This window comes from Phodopus roborovskii, unplaced genomic scaffold, assembly GCF_943737965.1.
Source record: "Phodopus roborovskii unplaced genomic scaffold, PHOROB, whole genome shotgun sequence".
Classification (NCBI taxonomy): domain Eukaryota; kingdom Metazoa; phylum Chordata; class Mammalia; order Rodentia; family Cricetidae; genus Phodopus; species Phodopus roborovskii.
In genome coordinates, this window is record NW_026126541.1 from 6,998,360 (window position 1) to 7,025,020 (window position 26,661).

Genomic DNA, 26,661 nt, shown 5'->3' on the forward strand with positions numbered 1-26,661 from the left:
AGAGTACTTTTTTAAACATGTTAACAGAACTTACGGATAAGAGCTGTTTATATATTAGACAAATTTCATTAAACTCGAGTTCATTAAACAAAAGATTAAAGTGTTCATATTATTTCCCTAGTATAACCTTAAAAGGTTCTTTTTCCAGCTATTACACTGATTTAAGGTTTTTATGTGTCTGTGTGTATGCCACCCATGTGCGAGTGTCCATAGAAGCCACAAGATTTGACCCTAGAGACCTCAAATTACTGGAGACTCTGCGCTGCCCACTGTGGGTGCTTAGGAATCTACCTTAGGTGCTGTGGAGAGCAGCGTGTACTCACTACTGCTTAGCAATCTTCCTTTACTTAAAATTTCAAGGTTAAAAAAAAAAGTAAGTTTATAATGTTTTGAATGCCAGGCATGGCAATCTATGCCTTTATTCCCAGCACTCAGGACACTGAATAAACACAGGAAGACTACTTTGAGTTTGAGGACAGCCTGGACTACCTGAATTTATCAGGCCAGCCAGAGCTACGAGTAATAAGGCTCTGTCTCAAGAAACAACAAAACATTTTGTGTGTCTTGCACTGTTGGGATTGAACACAAGGCCTAATGAGGTTTAGACGGAAAACCTAAAAGACATTTTCAACAGACAAAATAAATGTACTCCCACTAAAGAATCAACACTGCTTCACGTTTTATTTTGTTGTACATTCTTGTAGAACCGGGTTCATTTTTCCAGTTTTGTAGAAAAATAGATGTTCCAGCCACCATTTACTTAACTGTCTAATATTTAAGACCAATCAATATGTTCCCTGGAAAGATGAAAAAGTCTCATGACTAACTCGTCTTTTAAAAACTCTTTAAGACAAAAGAGTGTATGGTGTGTACGTGTGTGTGTTGTGTGTGTGCGTGAGCGTGTGTGTACGTGTGTGTGCACACACGTGTTTGTGTGTGTGTGTGTGTGTGCGCGCGCGCGCGCGCGCGCGCGTGTTTACTCTCAAAGCACAGCATTCCCACAGCAGCAGCCAACATGGGGCTTAGTAGCTTTACTTCACCCCTAACTAAAGCTTTGTATAACCCAGTGATTTCACTACAAAAACACTGTCCGTGAAAGAAAGGAGTGGCAGTCAGACATCAATGCGAAACTTGGAATGATTAGGTCATAAACATGGCACTTAGAGAAAGTAGCTTATCAGAGTATTCCACACTTGAGTGGTTCCTCTTCTGCCCCTCCTTTAATTTCCCCTCAAAGGAAAAACAAAAAAGAGAGAAAGAGAGAGAGAAAGAAAATAAAAACACTTCCTTCAAAAATCCCCATTAAATGTAAGTTTATAAAATTTCAGAAATGCCTTGTACCAAAAAAAAAAAAAAAAAAAACAAACAAAAAAAAAAATAAAACCCAAAAACACCTGCACTAATAACTCTTACAGTTCAGATCTGTGGTTATCACACCTAAGACTATAAGAGTTCTTGTGTTCAGTAGCTCTCTGGTTTAAGACGGCCTCCATCTCCTTCACTTACAAAACGCTTTCTTCCCCTGTAACAAAAAGGACAAAAACAAAAGCAGGTAAAAATCTGATTTAATGAAAAATGTTAAAACCTTGACTTCTTTGTTTATACACTTAAGACTTACAGAGTAAGAACAGCATGCCTCAATTCCTGTGAAAAAATATTTTTTACCTACTAGATAGCTTAGTAGGTATCTAGAAAACATCAGATTAGAAGAGCAAGTATGAGTAGCTTATATAAATACTTAATTACTAATGAGCTTTATCTACTTAGTTATTAATAACAGTTAAAATAGAAAATAAAGCATTTTATTTAGACATTAGTGTTTATTATTACCTTCTCTGAAAGCAAGAGAGCTGAAGGTAAGGACTTTAAACATGAGTGGGAATCATGAAAGGCGGGACTAATAGAACTTAACAAAGTATAGTTTGGCCAGCAAGGCGGTTCAGAGCAGGGAAAGGCTCTCGCCACCAAGGCTGAGCAACGCTGGGACCCACATGGTAGAAGTACACAATGAACTCTCACAAGTTGACCTTTGACCACATATGTACCACATATGAACACACAAATACATATAAAACAAGCAAATAAAAGTTAACAGATAATATTGCCAAAGTATGTTTAATAACTAAATTTTCCTTGGCCTTAGAAAAGTCCTAATCTGTAGACAATCATATGAGAATCTGATTTCTTGGAGCCTATATGCCCCGTAAGGGGATTCTTGACTGCTGTTTAAAACACTTCTCTTTCAAGGACTCCTTCACTCCAGCTACTGCAGCAGCACACCAGAGAACAACTGGTCAGCAGCCTACACAGTTAAGGGTAAACACACTTGTTAGAGGAACAGCACCTACTCAGAACCACTGACCAACATGCTCATGCATGTGCACCTAGCACAAAAGAAGCAAAAGCTTAAGAGAAAAGCCAGTTGTTAGGGATTATGCTATACAACTGTATGAACTCTTCACATGACACTAGAGTTAAACTCCCAATAAAAATAACCAGACTTTCAAACACACGCTTTAAAAAATCTTAACAAGCAACCATAAGGTACTAAAAAGAAACTACTTTCTCTTCTTGAACATGAAGGCTGAGGGCTGCACTAAGATCAGGGTGGGATTAACAGTGAACAACAGGCCTCGCCAAGGCGGCAGCTTTACTGACGTCCTGTGACACGACATCTAGTCACCATCTGCATTTCCAGACATTTCTACTCCACCACCTTCCTCTCCCTGACCTTCTAAACTTTAGAAATAGTTTTTCCGAGACTCTTTGCAAAAGAAAAACTCAAAGCTTACAGTTTTTAGACTTAAAAAGAACAAACTAAATATTTAACTAACTACACTACAGCCTTATTAATTTTAAGGGGAAAGGCCCTTATCAACTCTTTAAGTTATATTCTAGTAGTGCAAATATAATTCCTTCCAAAGAAAAACACTCCCACATGTACAGTTTCTAACAATAAGTGTCAGCACTCCACCATGTAAAGCAAAGGAACCCACCACTGAGTACAGGAAAAAGTTCAGACCTTTGAAGTCTAAGAAAATCTGAATTCAAACTTAGTCAATACAAATTTTGTAATAGTTATGAGACCTTGAAGGTTCATGAAATAATCTTCAATTTTCTCATATTTTTGGTGATAATACCTACTCTGAAGTAACACTTACTAACAGCCTAATAAACATCTGTACCACATGAAGTTAGTTCCCTCCAAATGGCCCATAGTTGCAGGGAGACAAACAAGCATCACACTTGCTTCTCCATAAACTCTTAAGTAGATAGATGGTTCTAGTCATTTCAAGAAAGACACTTCTGACAGAATGACGGAAGGAAGGAAGGAAGGAAGGAAGGAAGGAAGGAAGGAAGGAAGGAAGGAAAACTCAGCTCCCCAAATATCTCCTGTTCTGTATTTTACAGTAAGAAAGTAGTATTTACAGAGGTGGAGGATGATGTGCAAAGAGGGTCAAGACCAGGCTGCAGAAACCCACAGAATCAGCTGACCTGAACAAGGGGGAGCTCATGCTGCACCCCAGTCTGATAGCTGGGAAACCAGCATAGGACAGACCCAGACTCCCTGAATGTTGGTGTTAGAGGACTGTGCACTCTATGGGGCCTCTAGTAGTGGATCAGTATTTATCCCTAGTATACAAATGGACTTTGGGAGCCCATTCCATACAGAAGGATACTCTCTCAGCCTAGACACATGGGGGAGGGCCTAGGCCCTACTCCAAATGATATGACAGACTGAGAAGACTCCCATGGAAGGCCTCACCCTCCCTGGGGAGCAGAAAGGGGATGGGGTGGGGTTTGGTGGGGGTGACAGGAGGGTGGGAGGGTGAGGGAACTGGGATTGACATGCAAAACAACCTTGTTTCCAATTTACATTATAAAGGGGGGTACAAAGAAAAGAAAAAGAAAAGGAGGGAGGGAGGGAGGGAGGAGGGAGGGAGGGAGGAGGAGGGAGGGAGGGAGTGGGGAGGGAGGAGGAGGGAGGGAGGGAAGTATTTAAATACAGTACCTTGATGGACAAAGATCTCGGACCTGTTTGGAAATGATCCCAGCCTGAAAACATTCCTCCACAAATCTCTCAAGCACAGAGTATGAGTGTGGGACATCCAGATTAATGTCTGGGATTTCATTGTAAATTCTCTCATAACCCTAGAACACAATTACATACACAATTGTTAGGCTGTGTAAAAATGAATGATGCCATGAAACAACCCATCACTATATCATAAACTGATACAGCCCAAACTGGCAAAGCAATTTTGAACCTTGAAAATAAAGTATATTTGCTTTCTTTAAAAATTCTCTAAAGAGCACCAGGCAAATTCCCTGACTACCTAGTTCCCCATCTACTACCTTGTATAAAAACATAATAAATAATGTCACCATTTAAAAACAACAATTTTAAGTAGAAAAAGAAATGCTATTTGTTTTTTTTCTAGATACAAGAAAAAGAAAATACTGCATCTCACAAACTGAACACTCAAATCATACTTTAAAAAGACTGAAGTGTCATTTTCCAAAAATAGTTACAAGTTTCACATCCAGAAGATTTAAAAAGTCAAACACATCTACAGATATGATGCTTACACATGCACTAAAAGAAACTTCCATTAACAATTCATAACCTTTATTCATACATATAGTTGAGGTATAAACCCTGTAAAAACATATTTAAAATGACGTCATACATACTCTCTTCATTTGGTCTACGGTAATCGTAGAAGACTTCCACAGGGATTTTAATAAATCCAACATCATCTTGAATGCGCTTTCTCCAGTGGATTCTAAAACCATTACAATGGCCTAAAAATTGAACAAAAAAAGAGTAAATTAACTTTTGTTCTTCAGTTCATGAGAAACTGCTCCTAAAAATAATGTAGTGATTACATGGTTTTTGTAATGATTATATAAACTTACACATTATTTTAGTATTTTTAAAGAAAAAACTTTGTATTTCTAAATAAGCACTGGTCACTATGGTGTAAAAAAGGAACCCTTGAAAATCCTCTGGTATGAAGATGCAATCTTACTTCGTACACAAGCTCGTGGTGAAAATGAGGTACTTCCAGTTCCTTCAGGCAGTGTTCAGCTTCAGATATATCTCCAGAGAGTAAATACTCTTTAAGCAGCATATCAATCTATTATATTTAAAAGTTGAAATGTTAGAATTCCTAATTTTTAAAAGATGTGTACTTACCTAAATGATCTATTTTCATTCACACCAATATTAAACATAAGGAATGGATAATTAAAAATTATACTCCCAGGCTTTGACTGGTTCATTTTGAAGGAAATGCAGCACTTGGTTTTCTAAGGAATGACTGGTATCTACAAGCAGGTTTTCCAGTGTAGATGACCTGACTTGTAACAATAGTGCTCCAATGTATTCTATTAAAAATAAGGGGTTTGCCAGGCAGTGGCAGCACATGCATTCCTGAAGCAGAAAGAGGCAGGCAGACCTCTGTAAGTTAAAGGACAGTCTGGTCTACAGAGTGAGGCCTAGGACTACTAGGGCTGTTACACAGAGAAACCTTTTTTTATTATTTTTTAAAGTTGAAGTGTGTGTGTGTGTGTGTGTGTGTGTGTGTGTGTGTGTGTGTGTGTGTACATATACCTATGTGATGGGAGATGTCATTCTGTGTATGTTTCTCATACTGGTTAATGAATAAAGCATTGTTGGCCAATAGGAAAGGAAGATAGGAGGGACTTGGAGACAAGGAGGAAAGAGGAGGTAAAAAGGAGCAGTCAGCATGGAGAGACTGGGGAGACCAGATGCCTGCCCCACTCCCTGATAGGGTGAAACCACATGGAAATATATAGATTAACACAAATGGGTTAATACTTAAGACAGAGTTAGCCGATAAGAAACTAGTACCGGGCCAACAGCATTATATCAAATACAGAGTCTCTGTGTATTAATTGGGGCTGGCGTGGTGGCGGGACAGGACCAGGCGGCGGGTGGAAAAACCCTACTCCTTACACCTATGTGCATTGTTTGTACAAAAATAAGCATATTTGTAAGATTTACTTTCCGTTTAAATTATATGTATGTGTATGGGGCTTCTTGTGTGTGAGGGGAGGTACCCATGGAGGCTGGAGAAAGGTTCCCCTGGAGCTGCACTTACAGTTGCTTGTTAGCTTCCCCCCCCCCCACCTCCATATTGGTGTTAAGAGCAGTCAGCACTCTGAACCATTGAATCTTATCTCTAGCTCCAGTACAAATTTCTTTAAATGTGGGGGGTTTTACTTAGAGGGATGTGTGAATTAAAATCACCATGCCTATGGATTTGTTTCAGTTAGGTAGAATCACATGACATAGGTTAAAGAGAGAGGCAGCTGTCCCAAAACAGAGGATGGTAGATCTTTGAGAAATCTTGTCTTGAGAAAGAAACAAAGGATTTTGGGGCTAGGGAGATTGTTCAGCAATTAAAATCATTAACTGCTCTTGCAAAGGACCTGAGGCTATTTCCAACCACCCATTACAGGCAGCTCATAACCACTTATAACTTCAGCTCCTAGGATCCCACAACTCTGTCCTCCATGGGCACCTAACTCAAATTCACATACCCACGCACTTACATATAATTAAAATAAATCTTTTAAAAGGACAGGGGTTAAATCCTACTAGAGTTCATTAGCTTCAGTCTGATCACTTTTTAGAATGCCACAAAGTGTCAGGATGATCTCAATGGAGACCATAAGAGATTCAAAAAGTTAAAGGGGCATCAGGCATCACTACATGGACAAAGATTTCTACAGTTTCTCTTTTCTGTACAATTGAGGAATTGAAATTCAGTACCTCAAAACATTTAGTGAGGATGGGGAGATGGATCAGTGGTTAAAGTCACAGTGCCTGCTCTTCTGGAGGACCCAAGTTCAATTCCCAGCAACCACATGATGGTTAACCACCAGTTATGAGGATCCACTGCCCTCTTGTGGCCTCTGAGAGCACTACATACATGTGGTATACAGACTTACGTGCAGGCAAAACACCCAAACACATTAAAAAACTAAATTAGAAATAAAAACCTTTAGCAATTGAACTTTAGTCATAGCAAAGGAGGCAAATCTTGACTTCCAACTAAACCTGAAATGGTATCATTTCTGGATCTAGAAAAAAATTTAAAAACTGGTAATTTTTTTTCAGCAAAAAAGCCTTTTCAACTAAAAATATTACAAATTTTCTTTAAAAAAAAAAAAGTACATTTGCATTTAGTGGAACTAAGTGAATTTTGGCTGGTTGAATAAAATTATTTTATCTAAATATCATCTACTTCATGCATGTGCACATGTTACACATACGAAGAAGCAGGCATACACATATATAAACATAAATCTTTAAAAAAAATACTTATTTTTTTAAAAAGTGGAAGTATTTTTACTCAAACCCTTGTTTCCATGTAAATGAGTACCCAAAATAATGTCAATTTCAAAATCATATATGGTTGGTTTTATTTTCAAACTCTTTTTAATTGAAAGGTAAGTCTAACATATTTGTCTATTCCTTAACAATATTGTCTTATAATCCATAAATATGATGTATCTTTCCATGTTTTCAGTTTTTATGCTTTTATAAATACAGCTACACTTTCATTTCTAATCATAATGTAGAAACAACTGAATGTAATGTTCTGATCATGTTATTGTGCGAATTTGCTAAGCTGTTGTGATGGGAGATGTCATTCTGTAAATATGTTTCTCGTATTGGTTAATGACTAAAGCACTGCTGGCCAATAGGAAAACAAGATAGGCGGGACTAGAAGATGAGCAGGAGAGAGGAAGGAGTAGGGGGGAGATCCAAGATAGAGGACTGCAGGGTAGAATGCCAGCCCCTCTCTCCTGTAAGATGAGACCACGAGGAAATACTTAGATAAATAGAAATAGGCTAATATTTAAGACAGAGCTAGCCAATAAGAAATGATAGTAACTGGCCAACAGCTTTATATCTAATACATGTCTCTGTGTGTTATTTGGGGATGGCGCGGCTCTGGGCTCAGGCCGGTAAGGGAAAAACCTACTCATAACACTGTTGGTTAAGTTTGGGTTGTTGGAGTTTCCCTACAGACGCAACTGGATTCTCCAATCTGTGTATCACTGTCTGAGAACAGAACTGGTTTCACATCTTCTTTTCTAATCACAATGCCCTTTACTACACGTCCTTACCTAATATCCCTGACATACAAACCATTTATGTATTTTAACTTTTCTTTTGAAATTCTTCAATTTTTTAAAAGACATATCTATCTATTCTCACCTATGTAAAAGCAAAAAAGGGTCAACACTATACCTAACCCATTTGAGCGCCTTACCACTTAAACGAGACCGAGGGTCAAGGCAGCAGCTCAGTCAATTGAGTACTTGCCATGCAAGCCTGATGACCTTACTTTGATCCTCATAACCCATGGGCATGGCATGCTTGTAATCTGAGCATTAGAGACAGAGACAAGGAGATACCTAGGGCTCACTATCCAGCCAGCCTAGCTCATAGGTAAGATCCCAGTAAAGACTGTCTCAAAAAAATAAGGAGACACTCCCTAAGGAATGAGACCTGAGGCTGACCTCTGGACTAAAACACACATATATACACACATGTGAACATGCATACACAAAAAAATAATTAAAAGTCAAAATTAAGAATACACTAAAACAAGAATGCAACTACAAATTTTCTAACTGCAGATCTAAAGATCTGTAGTTAGACATTACATTTTCCCACATCTTAAAGAACATGAAGAAAATCCATAGGAAGCAAATCTTTCATTTTAATGAAATGACTCAATTAGTAAATTTTACTTTAACAAATGCAGTGAACATCCTTATAAATATCTACCACTCCAATCTACTCTAATGTTCATAATTCCTAACTGTAACCTCAGACTACCCAAGTTGCTTATATATAATATTTACAGAATAATTTAAAAATAGCATTTAGTATTAAGACTAAATACTACTAAATAAGATTTCAGGCATTCCTTAGGTGTTCAGACAAAATTCTTAACATTTATGAAAAGCCTCTTAATAGTCATGCCATTAAAGAACAGAACAGGGGAAAACAGCAATAATTATGTAATTATTTTCTAATTTTTAGCGTGCGTGTGTGTGTGTGTGTGTGTGTGTGTGTGTGTGTGTGTGTGTGTGGTTTTTCAAGACAGAGTCTCTCTGTAGCTTTGGAGACTGTCCTGGAACACCCTCTGTAGACCAGGCTGACCTCAAACTCAGAGAGATCCACCTGCCTTTGCTTCGTGAGTGCTGGGATTAAAGGTGTATGCCACAACTGCCCAGCAGAATATTCTATGTTTTACTTACAGGTATAAGACCACATTGAATTCTTACCCACAAAAATACCACCAAACAGTTGTCTAATTGTTTCCTCTTTCAAAGGAACACATAGCAGGTTGAAGACGGTGCTTATTAGGTACCTCTTTAACAAGGTGAACGACAGACTGCTGCCCGCCTCCAGACCTCCACACACTATCTTTGCGCTTCCCACCTTTAGACATGCTCAGAAGCACAGTAGCTTTATCCAGAGCAGCTCTGCCAAAAGACAAGAAAAAAGAAGGAAACTTTCACTTTGATAAACAGATATGCCTGAGATTTACTACATTACCAACAGTTTACAAAAAGTGTCTATGTAATGACAACTTTCATGTAGCAAACAAAAAAATTTTGAAACTAACTTTTCAAATAAAAATTAGGAAGCAAAATATTTAACTTCCTCATAATTTTACATCCATTTCGCATCAAGACAGGCCAAAATACACTGCAAAATGATTGATATATAACCAGGAAGAAACATTTCACATACAACTTTTATACAGATTCACAACTTCCCACTCGGAGAAGTCATTCCACTATGACCTAAAGAAGCCCCACCAAGATCTATCTGTATGTGGGAAAACCTAACACATGGCTGTCTAAATCTCAGTTTCCAGAAGTTTAGAAAAGTGAAATACCATGTTTGGCTTGTAATTCACTAAATCAAACAACAACACAAGATTTCTACCCAATTCTAAACACTGAATAACTGCTGGTGTCAGGCCAGAGGGCACCATGAGCACTACTCATCCAATGCTGTCATGTTTCACAGTAGGATCACTGAGGGAGCTGAACAAATGAGCTCAGCGTTTCTTTATTACTGTCCTTTTCCCGATATTTCATGTCCACAAAACAATGAAGAACAGATAAATGACAACTACATGTTTACAATATCTGATTAATGTGAGTGTCATTTTACAGGATGCTGTAGAATTTCCTGTTTTGAAATTCTAAGAAAAACTAATTTACTTACCTAGCCTGTACACAATCTACAGTTCCTTTGTAACTATCAATATAGGTATTACATAAAATTCCATCTCCAACAGCTCTGGCAATGAACTGGCCCACCAACTATAATAAGAAAAAAGAGAACTATGAAAACAAAACTCTAAAATAAATCTCTGTTAGGGCACAATTTTAAATAAATGATAAATACTACCTGAACTAACCAATAGCTAAAACACATGTTGGGCTATGCAGAATCCCCAGTTTGTTATGCACAACGTACACGCTTTTACACAAACCTTCACACTGGTGCCCTCAATACTTCATCCTCAATATTTGCAAGCTGTCTCATTCTTAACACATACTCAATAATATCTGTATAAATGGCTTTACTCAAGAAAAGAAACTCATTCTTAATAAAAAATAATCCAGAATGTTTTTGCAGCCAACTATAAAATGTAGCTTGTAGAGAAAAGTTATGCACAAATGTTCATTTGAAAGTATGATCACAGCATTATTTATTCAGAAACTGGAAGCAACTTCAGGGTCTGAAAATAATGGTGTGGCTGAGCAGATCACGCACAATAATGGCTAAGTGGTGCACACAGAATAAAGTACACTGTGAGACCACAGGAAAAGATACTTGACACATTTTGTAAGAAAAATCAAATCTACAAAATATATATGGTATGAGTCCATTTGTTAATTAAATAAAGGTAAAAGGATATTGAAAAACAACCAAGAAACTAGAAATATAAAAGTAATTATGAAAATGTTAACAGGTTTATGGAGGTGGGTTTTATTGGTTTTTTGTTGTTGTTGTTGTTTTTATCCTGGCCTCTCTCCTATAATCAATAAATAATTATAAAATTCTATAGTTAATATAAGCTCAGATGATCATTTCTAACTGTATATATAAAAAGAGGAAGGAAAATAAATCCACTGCATTTAGAAATTCTTTATTAATTGAATTTTATGCAAATGTCAATAAATAGCAAATATGTTTTCAAAGTTACAAAAGGGGTGTTAATACTTCTGTTTTAACAAATGTCATTCAAGTAAGTCCATTATAAGTGTTATAGCAACATACATTTTTTAAATTCTTTGTAAAACAGCATGTAATAAAAATGAATGAACAGAAAAATACATGTATTATATATGTGATCTAAAACAATGCACAAGCGGAGGGAAAGGTCAGACATAAAACCTAGTTTAGTTTCATCAAGACTGTTTGAAAAACAACAGAAAGCCTGGGTAGATTACAGCTCAGTGGTAGAGCACTGGCCCAGCAGTGGGTAGTCCTTGGTTTAGACAGGACTAAACGTATGAACAAAGTTGGGGAAAAGATCTGAAGATATGCAGAGCTATTTTTTCAATGGTAGTCAATGAGGGTCTCTATGAAAATCTGCTAGGAGTATGTATTATTTCTGCTGTTCTAAATGTAAAAGGGGAAGAAAGTGAATGAAAAGGGAAGTGACACAAACCTGTGGCGCTCTAGGAGTATCCAATGCTAATTCAGGAAGGTCCTTCAGCAACTTATCAAATGACTTCTCTACATCATTTGTGCTCATTACCGTCCCACAGAGGTCAGAAAGCAGCTTGGATGTCATTTCCCGGTGACTGGCCTTCCCCTCCAATGCTAAGGACACTGCCAACACAGGCACACCACTTTTCATTTCACCAAGGTTTAGATCTCTTAACATTTCCTATTTCAAAGGATGAAAAGGATTACTTGTCACTACAGTTCAACAAAATTTTACTTTTGCACACTCATGCTTTTTAATGTATCATTATACTTCTCCTTAGGAACATCAAAATAGTCATATGTAGCAGGTTTAAAACAGTAATATTGATAGAACCTTTAACTGCCTGAACATCAGTACATTTAGAATGTGAAGAATACTAAAAAATAGTTCATTCAATTATTTAATTAACTAACCCTGTGCTTTACAATCTATTACTATTATTTCTACAAATTCTTCACGAACATTTGCGAAAAAATTCATTTATATTACAGGCTGTTCACATATTCTACTTAAAAGTTTTCTCTTGAACACTGGGTTTGGTAATACATGCCTTAAATCCCAGCACTTGAGAAGCAGAGGCAGGTGGATCTCAGAGTTCAAGGCCAGCCTGGTCTACAGAGTGAATTTCAAACCAGCCTGATCTACACAGTGAGACCCTGCCTTCTCTTAAAACAAGTGAGAACTTTACTTTTTAAATGGGACTAAAGTTTCAAATGATGGAATTAAAAACTTTAAAATACAATTAACTGTTAATATTTATTAACCACTCATTATCAGGCATTATGGCACCTCATTTCATGCCCAAAATTACCCACAGTGACCTTAGAGATAGAGTTCTAACTTAGTTACTTAACAATGCCAACTTCATAAGTTTTCGTGGAATTTTTAAGCCATGATATATAACTCTTCCAGACTCTCTATATTATACTTCTACAACACTGCTTAAGCAGTGCTCAACCACAGGATACACTGCTACAGGTAGAGATTCAAATAGTGAAGCTCTTGCCTTCATTGAGCTAACCTCTTCCTCTAAACACAATGTTCACCTGTCATTTCCTTCACTTGGCTGACCTCACCCAGTAGAGCAGGACAGAGGTCACAAATGTCTCCACATGGTGTGTGTTGTATAAGGTTTTCCTCCAAGACTGAAACATACCTTCAGGCAGGGAAGCTCTTTTAACAGGAAGGTAAATAACTCAAAAAAGCTTCAGGAAGTCCCTGAAACTCACCAGACTCACTCGGTCATTCCCTAGCAAAGTAAAGGCTTGGCCAAGTTGAGCTACAAAGACTAAGACCAGAGCATCTGCCTGGAAGCAGCAGACACAAGATAAGCTGCTTGAGGTTTAGACCAACTAGGGCACTTGTTTTTACAGGTTGTGCAGTATGCTCAGGTTCCAAGGTTTGTGAGCTATCACCCATACTGAAGTAGAATTTGGCCATACACTATCTCTAAGTCTAATTTCTTCTGCTCCTACAAATAACCCCTCTCCTGTAAGTAACCCCAATAAACCTCACTGAATTAGAGTTTGGTGTATTTTGGTCTGTTATGGGTTACCTACCTGGAGTGAGTACATGTGCTGTGTATCTCCAGGAAAAGTTTTTGTCATATACCATAATTGGTGCCCAAACAAGGACATGACAGAACCAAAGATGAGTTGTGGAGAACTGAGTGTCTGGTCCTGACTATGGATAATGTAAATGGCCCCCATAATCTCACATCTCACAGAGTGACATTTTTTAGGAGTAGTCATGGTGTCCCTTCACAGCAGTAGAAACCCTAACTCGGACAGAAGTTGGTATTTTGTTTGGAGGAATGTGGACTTTGGTTCTTTGGGTTAGGAAAGCAGTGGAATGCGTCAAGCACTGCTTAATATGGACCATGCTAGTAGGAGCATGGAAGACAGAGGTAGTAAGAGTCATTTGAAGTGTCAGAGGCTCACTCAAGAGGTTTCAGGTGAGAAGAATTTTAGTATGTTGCCTAGAGATTGTTCTTATCATATTTTGGTGGGGAAAAAAGGTAGCTGTCTTTTGCCTTTGTGCAAAGAGTCTGTCTGGGGCTAATGTGAAGAGTTTTGGATGACAGTGGCAGAAGAAACAGTCTGGCACAGTCTCTGTCATGTGGGCATCAGTGGTGACTCTAAAGAAGATTCATAATGAAAACGAGCAAGCCGAACAGGGAAAATTATACAATATAACTTAGAGGAGAAAAAGAACATCAGGAAGTAGAACGGGCTGACTCCTGTGTTCATGGAGATAAACAGATTAAGAAATGGGATAAAGGGAGCCGTGACCTCGCAGCAGGAACCCACTTAACTCAGTTTCTCACTTGTGGAAAGAAACCAAAGAAAGTTTAGAGCAGGGTATGGTGACGCACACCATTAATCCCCAGCACTCAGAAGGCAGAGGCTGATAAATCTGAGTTTGAGGATAGACTGGTCTGCAGAACAAGCTCAAGGACAGTTTGAGGTTAGGCAGTGGAGAAAACTATGGCAAACAGAAAGCTGGTGAAGATGTAATGGAAAGATCTCTGAGTGTGAGGCCAGCTTGGTCTAGAAATCCATTTTCAGGACAGCCAAGCTTAGGCAGTGAAGGACAGAAAGCTGGTGAGGATGTAATTCAACAAGTAAGCAGTAAGTAGCAGAACTTGGCAGCTTTGGCCATGTCGGCCTGGCGTTAGAATAAAGGACAGAGGGAACTGGTTATGGAATCTGCCTCTGCACCCAAAAAAAAAAAAAAAAAAAAAAAAAAAACTGCTGAGACCAGGCACGTGTCAGGGGTGTCCTTGAATGGAGGCCTAGTAGAGAAGCCGTTGTGTGAAGCTGTGAAGTTGAGGCCTGGATTCTTTGGAGAACCCAAGGTGTTAGAGATGGCGGAGATGTAAGACACCCGCCAACAGGGAATGGAAACCAGGGTTAGAGAAAGAAGTGTGCTGCAGTCAGCAAAACCGAAAGCAGTCAGAGATCTGAGGGATGCTTTCATTAGTCATGGAGACCCACAGTCTGGGGTCTGCCCGGCCGCTTTTCAGTCTGGCTTTGGTGCAGTATCTCCTCACTGTGCTCCGTTCCCTGCACTTTAGAATGGTAATGAATATCCTGTGCCATTATGTGCTAATATATTTTTTACATAGAGCCACGCACCTTTAATTCTAGCAGCCATACTAGCTAGACATAGAGGCCAGGTGGTGGTGGTACACACCTTTAATCCCAGCAATAGGAAGAAGCAGAGGGTCTCATGTGAGATTTACTCTCCAGACAGGGAAGGCATTTGCCTCTGAGGATTCATGAAGAGCATTTACACTCTGAGGATTTGTGGCGACAGGATCACCCATTTCGGTTTTGGCAGAGGTGAGAGCTACTGTCTCGGCTGCTTTGCTTCTGTGATCTTCAGCTTGAACCCCAGAAACTGTCTCTGGGTTTTTATTATTTGTGCTACACCATTATATGTTGAAAAGTATGTAGTCTTTTTGTTTTTACTTTTACAAGTGGTTATAGTTAAGAGATTGCATGAATCTCAGAAGAGATTTTAAATTCTGGACTTTTAAACACTACTGAGACTGTGATAGACTATGGGAATTTTTGATGTTGGACTAAATACATTTTGCACTATGATGTGGCTACAAGCTTATGGGGGTCAGGAAGTGGAATGTGGCAGTTTGAGTGGAATTGGCTCCCATAATCTCATAGGGAGTGGCCCTATTAGGAGCTGGAGTTGTTAGGGAACAACTGATAGAATCCAAATGGTGTTAAGGGGCTTCTGGATGGCTTTGAAGCCTGAGGAGCAGTTCACAGAGACTCATGTAAAGCAATACAGACAAAGAACATGGAGCCTGACCCAGGGGTGGGTAATTATCCCATCACACTAAGGAGAGCACATTTCCCTACAGCAAAAGGTTGTGCTAGGGGTGGAGATCGCTTGCCCAATAAGGAGCTCCCCCAACAGCCAGGTATGGTGGAGGTAGCTCCAGCTACAGTTATGGCCACTGTGCCAACCCAGGGCTCCTCTGACTCAGAGAGCCAGCAGATACAGCAGGGGAAGGCAGGGTCACATTCACCTTTGGCCATGAGTAGGTCTGAGCAGATTAAGTCACGCAGAGTTTATCAGTGTTAGAGAAATGTAGGAAGGTTCCATGAAGAGCCCCAGGATAGGAAATGTGATGGCTCAGAGAAAATGTCTGAGGGTTACAGAGAGCTAATGAAGTTAGAGCCTCCCATCCCTGCTTTGTGCCCACCCTTGAGCTGTGGAGGCAGGAACGGATACAAACGGATGGAACCTTCTGTGCTGCGTTAGACCTCGTTCATGACTGACTTTAGTGTCTTCTTAGTTGTGAACTTCTGATAACAGACAACAGATTTTCAGACTGCTTCACTAAGATTATCTTTGTATTCCCATCTCTGCTATAGGTTAGCATAGCCTTTGGGGTGTAGCCTTGTCCCAATTTTCCAATCCTCTGGAAAATGTTTCATTACACATATGACATAATGCTAAACGTCTGAGTGTTTTGTAGATTAAGAAATGTAGCTAAAGGACATATAGGTCATCTATAGGAAGGAGGGTGGGAAACCAATCCTCCGGCACAAGGGCCAGGCACAGCTGGAAAGCTCTTGTGGGTATATGACCTAGTCAGGTTAGGCACATATGAACATGGTACCTGACAATGCTACTGTCAGACTCCTGCAACAGACAACGCCTAAACATGTATACATGTATGCAGACTACGCCTATACATGTAAAGGAGGTACAGGCACAGGAGGCTCTTGGGACATTAGTAGAGTTTCATACGCCATCTTGCCCATAACTTGATAATGAAAAGAGTTATGGAAATGGCACAGAAAGGCTCAAGTGCCTCTTGAGAGGGCTAAGAGCTTGGTGGGGCAGGCTCAACAGTTATATGACCCACTAACCTAGTGTCCCTTACTGTTAGACACCAGCAGTTCAAAATTATAGCTAGGGGCTATGGCAAAAGCAGCCTGAACAAGTAAGACTTTGGTCTCAGTCAGGGGAAGGAGAGGAAGCTCAGTGCACAGCACCAGAACAGCAACTGTGAGGGGGAGAACTTGGCAGCAGGCAGAATCTATTACTAATTCTATCCCAGTGACTTAAAAGCAGCTTCCCAATAAAGGACTGGCCAGACTTCACAAGGGTGCAGCAGTGAGGTGTGGTGTACACCAGCCCCATCCAATGCCACACAGGCTGTCCTACAGGTGAGCATCCCCCAGTAACTGAACTCACAGCTAAAAAGTTCAAATCAAATGGCACTCTATATGGGTAGAAAAGGGCAGTTCCAGAATCCGTAAGGTTACTGACTGAAAATCTCAATGCCAGGGACGGGCTATCACCTTTTGAGTTGTTAGCCAGGGAAGCCCATGAGGCCTAATAAATAATAAACGCATTGCTACTGCTGATGGCCAGACCCTATTGCTGAAAACCGTGCATATGTGTGCTTCAACTATAGACATATAAGTAAGATGGGGCTGAACTGGAAACTTCCACCCTATTGACTGGCTTTCATAGTGGGGGGGAGCATGCAGGCTGCTGAGAGAGAACTTAACCAACATTCCTGCTTAGCAACAGACCTGAGTGTGGACACACTGAGAAACTAAGCAGGGTATTCGTGCAAGAGCACAGTGGACCAACGATCATTGCTAAGACCGCGTGTCTTTCAATTAGCACTGTTCTATTTCAGGCCTGTAATTGTAATGAAACCAGTAATTCTATTTTATCTTTCTAGATTTGCTTTATGAACAATCACTATAAAGTATAATTTAAAACTTAGGTTGACTCTCTTGGTCCTGTGCACATTAGTTTTCAGATCTCTGTGTAAATGTTTTGTTTTTGGAGAGAATACAGACGCATTTTCATCTCATTCAGAACCATCAGGAAACCCTAACTGAGGGCCCTGAAGAGGTTTCAACACGGGACCTATAAAGTCCCTGAAACTGTCTAACTTATAAAACCAGAGTCTCTAAGTGCATTAAATAGTGGCTGTGTCATTTTCCCCAGAGAATATAGGTTCCATCAGAGTGCAAAAGTAGGTAAGAAAAATTATTTAAGGGAAAGATTTGTTTTTTCTTTTTTCTTTGGAAGCCCTACATAGCCTAGACTAACCTCAAACTGTTCTACCTACCTTCCCCAACCAATACTGGAATTTTAGGCATCAACAACCACGTCCCACAGTCCCTTCTTAGTTAAGAAATCTGTTGATGTTAAAAAAAAAAAAAAAAAAAAAAAAAAAAAAATCCATATCCAGAGTACTCCAAAGCCACTCTAGGTAACTTTTTCCTTGTAAAAGTGTCGTTCTCTTCTTCACACGTAAAACCTACCGCAACCTCATTGGTGTCCCCATGCTCAAAGTACTCTTGTATAATTGGTGTTAAAGTCTTCTCAAATGCTGTCTCGTCCAGAGGCAAAACTACAGTTTCATAAACACAGTTCTCCTGTAGAAGGGGGAATTAAATATGCAGATGAGCTGAAATTATCATTTCACACTCCACCCAGTGAGCGCCACCGTCAGGCCTGCTTTAATCACTACAGTCTGTGTACCACTGCTCTCACGAAATTCCAGCAACCCAAAAGACAGAGCAAACCCACTAACTGTATGTAGCAAGCACGCGATTTTCTCCTGACCCCTCACTTCCTGCTGACTTAGTAGAGGAGGAATGGCAGAGGGCAGGGGAGCGCATGTGCCATGCATGCATGTGAGGGGTGTGACCATACACGACCGCCCATCTTAGAGAGTGAAGTCACGAGCTCTTGTGTGATGCCTACCTGGTCGTCGTCATAGTTGGGGTCCCTCACGTCCACCTCCTCCACCTCATACACCTGTCCAGGCGTGCCCCACACACCCTTGCCTCCTGCACCACCTGCAAGTTGTCGGTAACCCACATGTTAACTGACATCTGAACAACTCCAATGTGAACACTGTTATGCTAATCATTTTCAGTTACGAATTATACTTGAAACTCTATTTAGATAACTTTTTAGACAGGTCATCTATTTCCAAAAGCATCAAGTTGAAATAACTTAGTTAGAAACTACAAAGGCAGATTTTTTTTTTTTGAAATCTGAAAAATAGCCATGCCTCAAACTTTACATAAAATGACACTGTGAGGGCGCTCTAAATGTTGACATGTCTTGGAACTAGAAAGAAGGAAATCAAGAGATACGAGTTGGGCCAGTAAATATGGCAATAAAATCTCAACAAATGATTTCACAAAGAACCATAATGACCACCATCAAATGCTTTAAAGTCTAACATTCTCCCACATAAAGTACACATTAAACTATACTTCAAAATTAACAGTATGTAAACAAATAACTGATGGGAATTTAAGAATCAACAGCACTGCCAGTTATTTCTGTATACAAAACTTCAACTTGCCAAGCTGCTTTTCTATGTCCAATGTGACAGTTTTCTAAGGCCAAATTTGTCTAAAATACTTTAAAGCCTTCATAATGACACTGACTCTTTGTAAGTTTTCATTTGGACACCATCCTCCCCCTGTGTGTTTTCATTCTGTCACATTCTGTCACTACACCCCTACATTTTGAGTTTTCATTCTGCACTTAAGAATATAATCTTGCCACCATAGCACACCAGAATCAGATAACTAGCTATCATTCTGGTCCAAATAATTGTAAAACTATTCACAAAAATAATTTCTGAAAGACTACTATAGTTTATCTGAACAGTTAGTTATATATTTACCTATCTATTTCCCCCTTAACAAAAAAGTTTTCCATAATCATCTTTTTGTCTTGGCATTAGTTCTAGGTTCATTAATGAATGATACTGAAATCCAATCTCCATGTTTCACCCGCCACACACACCTCCAAGCACATTTATCACCAGATCCATTTAAATGATCAGGGTCTTAATTAAGTATATAAATTAAAGCTCACATCATTCAAAATTCAGGCCAATCTCCAAATTCTACCAAAATCCTACTATAGACAGAAGCTAACAGACCCTCACCCAATGAATGTTTAATGCCTATCAGTATTCTAGGCACTGAATACAACATTGAAATAAATCAATCCACTCCACCATTCAAACAGCAAAGTCAAAGAGAACTCAGACCCAGATCTACAAATACTTTACCAAATGTATTATAGTTGCTATTCTTAGCATGAACCAAAATCAGACTGATTTGATAAGTTATGATTAATCTCACTACTTTCATACTGTGTATAAATCTATAACTAAAAGCATAATGTTTACTATATTTTGCTGGGGGGGGAGGTAGAAAGTTCTATTCCAAAGAAAAAGAATCAAACTTAAGAAGTGATATGGGTCTTCAGCTGCACAGCAAATACATACGCAGCCCAGAACCCTTACAACTGTCTGTACTTCTGTCCTCTTTACAACAAGGGAGTCCCGTGCAGGAGCTGGGGTTTTTCCACATGGGTTCTTTGCACAGCACACACTAACCTTTCTTTGGCAGCCCCCTTCCTTTCCCAGATCTGGAACGCCTATCTAGCAACCTTCCTTTTGGACTGCTGGGCACAGCTACTCCACTTCTAATTGCTTCACTCCCGTTATCACTGACTGAGTCGCCTCTGCCAGAGTCCCTCGATGAGTTTTTCCGTAGTCGTCTTTTTGCCTTAGCATTAATTCTAGCTTCATTAATAGAGGATGCAGAAATCCAATTTCCATTTATTTCATTCTTTATTTCCTCAGTGCCAGCATTTTCTTCATCACCAGAAAATAGAGAGTCGCTTAAATTATCAGGATCTTAAAAGAAAAAAACAAACAAACCAAACTAAGTAATTCCAACATCCACCGTAAGTCAGGTACAATTTAATTTGGTTACTACCCATGAAATTAACACTTTGTAGTAGTAATTATGCATTGGCAATTTCACATGGATTAATCTAATAATGGACAAATAAGATATTTTTCCCCATTACCAAGGAAAGTAAAGGAATGTACTGAATTTTAATTACAATTTTCTGAAAAGAAGGAACCTCATGTTTGAATAATAAAATGTTAGTAGAAGATCATAAAACTGTAGAATTGTGAGCAAACAGTTATGAAAATAGAGATATGGAGACAAAAAAAAACTTGAGAATGTCAAACTACATAAAATGTCTATTACACTTTTTAGGCTCTATCCTGGACACAAGTTCAACAATTTATACAAGTGAGTTGTTTTTCCAGCAGCCTGGTCCCACAGCCACACCAGCCCCAAATAACATGCAGAGACACTGTATTAGATATAATTCTGTTGACCTGTTACTAGTGTTTCTTATAGGCTAGCTCTGTCTTAAATATTAACCCATTTCTATTAATCTAAGTACTTCCACGTGGTCTCATCTTACTGGAGAGAAGCGCTGACGTTCTCTGTGTCAGTCCTCCATCTTGGATCTCCTCCTTACCACTTCCTCTTTCCTCCTTGTCTCCTAGTCCCGCCTATCTTCCTTTCCTATTGACCAACAGTGCTTTATTCATTAACCAATACGAGAAACATATTTACAGAATGGCATCTCCCATCACAGAATGTATTTAAAATTACTTCCCAAACATTCACTGTTCAGTTACAAATACTTGGGAAATATTAGTAAGTTCCCAAAAGCCTGTAATATGTATTTGGCAACTATGAAATCATATATAATTGTTGAACTGACTGCCTTCAACATAAGGAATATCTTTAAAACACCATCTCCAACTCCTAAACTTATTTCTCCAAATTTCCATCTATGAAGTTTCCCGCCTATACAAGTTGGTACATTAGTCCCTAAAATCATTCCTACTGTTCCCTTGGTAAAAAGTCATTTAATTACTAATCTGGTACCAGAATTCTTCAAAATACACCCCAAATTTTAATCCTACCATGAAAATTTCCCTAAACACTCAGTCACTGTGATCCTAAATGTTCATACAATGATCATTTAACCCATCACAGAAATCACTGTTTTTCTTCTCTTACAATTCTTCTCACTGGCCAGAGTCTCCAAGAAGGGGCAATCAGACCGCTGTCTACCAGCAGCCCCGAGCAGACCGCTGTCCATGCACTCCTCATGTCTTTGATGACTGCATGACAAGCTCAGCTTTGCTCTGCAAACATTTTTTGTTTGGTTTTTTAAGTCAGAAAGACTACTGCATTCATTTACCACTACAGCAGTTTTGTTCAAGATGGGTAACTCAAGTCAGAGCCAAATCACCCAAACTGTTTGGGGCCTCGTTATAATTATGATGTGCAAAACTAACATATATGGCTTAAATGTGTTTTGTGATAGTTTACAAAGTAAACATTAAATCAACCTCTAAAAACTATATTTGTATTTAATCCCTTTCGATTCTTAACAGAAACGTACCAATGTTAATGAGAAGTGCTATGATCCAAAACAAACACACTGGGAGTGTTAAAAATTATGCCCCTGCTCTCGGCCCCTCTACCTTCCCTCCTCACAGCATTCTCTACCCTGAAGAGACTGGCTTCTGAAGCACGCCCTCCAGTCCTTCCACACGGTCTCAAATGAAGTGTAAGGTCTTTACTAAGTAATGACGGACACTGGGCACTTTGCCCCTGCTAACTGCACCACACTCAATGCTGACCATTTTTACATTCAAGTAGCCAAAGTTAGCGTTGGTATCTTTTTTCCATTTTGAACATCTTTTCCTAGTTTTCACTGCCTTTTTGTGAAGCTAGGGTGCCTTAACCATGGATAAAATGTGCATTAAAAGTTGTACTATCAGTTTTCCACATAAAACACGGAATAGCTTCAAGTGTGCTCACAAGACAGGGGTTAGGACACTACTTACCAGTGGGGTTTACATTCAGAATCTGCTCATTTTCTACGTCCATTTTTCCTTAATTCCGCTTGCACTGATTATACACAATTACGAAACACAAGTCTTCTTTTAAAATCTATGTTTTAAAAAAGAGAAGTTTCAACATCTAAACTGACAGTTGAGGCAGACAGTTGAGATAAATTCAACTTACTTGAATATAATGTGAAAAATGCTTTTTTAATGTTTGCTTTACTTTCAAAAATAATCTAATTAATATTTAGTTCCAAATTTCTCCACAAGCTTTTCTGAGATAGAGAAAAAAGAAAAATCTGAGGTTAAAAATACATCAGATTTCAGCATGTGCCAATAAACCCCTGAAACTTGGGGTTTAAGACTACTAATATCTCCCCTCACCCGTGGGGGGGGTGAGGGTGTGAGGGTGTGTGGGTGTGAGGGTGTGTGTGTGTGTGAGAGAGAGAGAGAGAGGGTGTGTGGGTGTGAGGGTGTGTGTGTGTGTGAGAGAGAGAGAGAGAGAGAGAGAGGGTGTGTGGGTGTGAGGGTGTGTGTGTGTGTGAGAGAGAGAGAGAGAGGGTGTGTGGGTGGGTGTGAGGGTGCATGCATGTGTGTGTGTGTGCACGTGTGTGTATGTGTGTGTAAGCCACAGATGTACATACAGGCAGCTGTGGAGGCCAGAAGAGGGCACTGGATTCCCCGGAACTGGACTTCTGGGGAGTTGTAAGTTAACTGATGTGGGTGCTGGAAACTGAACTCAGGTCCTCTGGACAAACACTATGTGCTCTTAACCCATGTTCCATCTCTCCAGCCCACATTTAATACAGTCTCGGAAATAATCATACCTTCACATATAGGAACATAAGTACTGGAATAGTTCTCTAACAATAAATTTATTCTAAAATACAAACACAGTTTGGCTAATCAAGAATATTTCAGGTATTGACCTTCCACACCACAGACTATCTGAAAGCAGAAGCGTCTGCCATTTCATGTCTTTTTATGAGGCACTGAGACAGGGAGACATTTTTTAAGTAACCTTTTCTATTGTGAGGCTGATTTCTAATTTATTTTTAGCATATCAATTTTACAATCTAAAATATTTATTCTTTAAAAAAGTAGCCTGTTTTAGTAACAAATTAAAGTCAAACGTGGTAAGACAAAAACACAGCCACCGCATTCTGGAAACACAAGCAAAGATAGTCAGGAGTTTAAATCCTACATATGGGGAGAAGCAGACGGGTGACTGAACTTAATGGTAGCATGTGCAAGACCCTCCAAGTTTTCTACTTTTTCTCCAAAAAAAAAGGGGGGGTATTAACTTGTGAAACAAAAATAACACCTTATGCTGAAATGAAGCCTTAATTATTAGGCTACACCAAGATGTTACCAAACTATTTGAGAAACACAACATGGTTTTTAAAAAAAAAAAAAAATCTCTAATTCTATTCTAAACCATCACTTCCTGATGTTTTAATTTCAAACAACTTAGGATTTAGACAAAACAAATTTTAAGATAGGTATGTGGAGACTCATGCAGACTAAGTACTTTCCATGGCTGCAAATGCCCCATTCTGTTTCCTTTCGATGCATTAGTCACATGGCATAGGACCTGTCACGAGTGATGGGGTCTGAGTTTAAAGCCACACTGTCGAGTTCTTTTTCACTCTTTATAAAAATGTAATCTTTGAGAAAATACTTTCTGCAGCTACTACCTAATAAAGGGGAAAGGCTATACACAATGCTTATCAAGCCTTTATAATTCAAAATGAATTATTCCTGCATTATCTCATGTAGTTCATGTATTCATTCTGCATACAGTTGGAGATTCAGGAGGGGTAGGTGATCTGTGCAGGAGGAAGCACTTTCAGAATCCCAACCTTGTAAAACAAGAACTCACACTGCCCTACAGGGAAGGTCCAGGTTAATAACCAAAAAAAAAAAAAAAACTTAGAGCATAGACTTGGTACACCAACTGTTTAGTACTGCCTTCCAAATGTTAAGATAAAGTGTGTGGGGAATTGGCAGATACCACGGCGGGCGAGGTTGACCAAGGTGCGAGACAAACATGCCAGGCAGACAGAGCCTACTGAAAACTTTTATTAGAAAGGAAAGGGGGTGAAGGAGAAAAGAGGTAAAGAGACACAGAGACAGAGAGAGGACAGAAGAGAAGAGGGACATAGGAGAGAGAGGGAGGGCGTAAGTGGGCGGGGTCTGTCTTTTAAAGGGGCCCTATGCACCTGCATGCAGACTATTTAGCCATGGATTGATCCCTGGGCTGACCAGGGTACTGCCTGCGTGCATTCTGCCAGGTGACAGGGGCAGGCCAGCATAATTCCTGAGTCCTTACACCAAACACTAAAAATAATTACACTATAATACAGAAAACAGGTATCAAGAAATGACTATCACAAATAATATATTATTTTATTAAGTCATTATAACAAAAAAATTTCCTTCTCCAGACCATGACAACTGGATCAAACAGTCAGAAACTCAGTCACAAACCACAACAGCACAGCTGTTCTAAAGGACAATATGTTCCACTGTCTTCAGAGTGGCAGACTTTTTTTTTCTTTCCTCTTTTCAATTTAACAATCCTCAAAATGCTTACCTCAAACTTAAAGCAAAGCAAAAGAAACAAAAAAAAAATCTAAACTCTATTCTGTCCACACTAATCTGTACAAAATCGTTTCCAATGAGGAAAAAAGCATGCACACAGTTAGAAAAATTAAAGCTGAAATTAACTGTTCTCCAGTGCATTTCCTAAATACCCCATAAATTACTCTGACATTTCTGGAAGTCAAGTTCAGGGCATATGTTAACTAGAAAATTACTTTAATTCTTCCCTGGGATACAATCACCCTCTTAGCAACTTACAATCAGCCAAAAGAACTCTACCATAGTAATGCAAAAGCAATCGTTATAGAAAATAACCATGTACATTTATTTTTGCAGTCCTAACTGCATTATCCCCTTCACATTACCACAACAGACAAACTAACCAAATTATAATTCAAAGATACTACCCTGTGTTGGTTGTGTGCACGCATGTATGCACGCATGTGCGTGTGTGGTGTGTGTGTGTGTGTCTCAGTCCCAAGTACATTTTGGCTATAAATGCCAATACAGGCATGTATGCTAAGACATGATTTTTAAAAAGGAATACGGGCTTCCGCGAAGCCTTAAATCATGGGGAATGTCACAAGCGTGAAGCTACCAGACAGTTTTCAAAGCAGCACCCTGCAGATAGGCCTCACAGCCACCACTCAGCCAGGCCAGTAGCTGCGTTAGGATGACAGCCCACAGGAGACGACCACGGCGGCTGGCTACCGAGCCGGTCCCAGGACCGTGTGGGGGGAAGATAAGGGGGGACCTACGTCTGCAGCTTTGAGGTTCGGGGTACATGACAGCCCCGGACAGACGGACACAGCCTGCGAGCGTTCACGGGAAGGGGCTGGCTTCTGGGCTTTGTTTCTCTGGCTTGTGTCCTTTTTCTTTAAAGGGGCCCTGTGCAGGAGACGGCGAGGAGAGCTTGGCCAGGGCCTGGCGGGTCCCGTCCGGAGCCCGCAGCGGCGGGCGGCTTTCCCGCACCGCTCCCACCCGACCCCCGACCCCGGGACGCCCCGGCCGAGGCGGCCAGGCCCGGGATCCCGACCTCCGGTGTGGCCCACACACGTCCCGTCCCCCACGGTCAACTGCATCGGGCCGGGCACCCGAAGGCTCCTGTCGGCCACGAGCGCCCGCGCGCCCAGCCCAGCCGCCGGGGCCGGGGCCGGGGCCGGGGCCGGGGCCGCGGAGGAGGGGGCGGGCCCGCGCCGCAGCGCCCCGGTCCGGCCTCGGAGCCCGAGCCCCCGCGGCTCCCCGCAGCCCCGGGCGTTGGGCGAGCGCGGCCGGGCCTGAGGGCTTCGAGGCGGCTGCAGACCCGGGCCCGCCGCCCCGGCCGCCGCGCCCGGGCCTCCACGCCCCCTCCCCCTCCCAACGTGCGGCAGCCTCGGCGGACCGAGGGCGACCGGGGCGGAGCAGGGCGCCGCCAGGCCGAGCGTGCGAGCCGCGCCCGCCGTACTGACCCCGTCCGGCCGCCGCGCCGCGCCGCGCCGCTCGCCCGGGTCTCCGGTTGTCGCCTGG

General features: G+C 40.4%; 1 protein-coding gene across 2 annotated transcripts; it reads right to left on the reverse strand.

The window, feature by feature from the left end:
- Positions 1-691: 691 nt before the first annotated feature.
- Positions 692-26,661, reverse strand: Pdcd4 (programmed cell death 4). Of its 2 annotated transcripts, XM_051199629.1 has the most exons (13): positions 26,604-26,661; positions 22,552-22,657; positions 20,218-20,520; positions 18,555-18,649; positions 18,110-18,223; positions 11,748-11,969; positions 10,292-10,389; positions 9,423-9,537; positions 5,034-5,141; positions 4,696-4,806; positions 4,013-4,152; positions 1,414-1,522; positions 692-797 (listed from the first exon to the last, which is right to left on the reverse strand). In XM_051199629.1, exons 2-12 carry the CDS (start codon positions 22,592-22,594, stop codon positions 1,462-1,464), a joined length of 1,410 nt encoding a protein of 469 aa, XP_051055586.1. In that variant the 5' UTR covers positions 22,595-22,657; positions 26,604-26,661; the 3' UTR covers positions 692-797; positions 1,414-1,461. The 2 variants fall into 2 exon arrangements, with proteins under 2 accessions (XP_051055586.1, XP_051055585.1); XM_051199628.1 differs by having other exon boundaries at positions 692-1,522.

Excerpts from the sequence above, each read along its gene's own strand:
- Pdcd4 (XM_051199629.1), bottom strand. The coding sequence starts at position 22,594 with ATGGACGTAGAAAATGAGCAGATTCTGAATGTAAACCCCACTG. Across the intron at positions 11,970-18,109 it reads GGGACACCAATGAGGTTGCG|GAAATGTTAAGAGATCTAAA; the intron begins GTAGGTTTTACG and ends CCTTTGAAATAG. Across the intron at positions 10,390-11,747 it reads ATACTCCTAGAGCGCCACAG|TTGGTGGGCCAGTTCATTGC; the intron begins GTTTGTGTCACT and ends TTCTTATTATAG.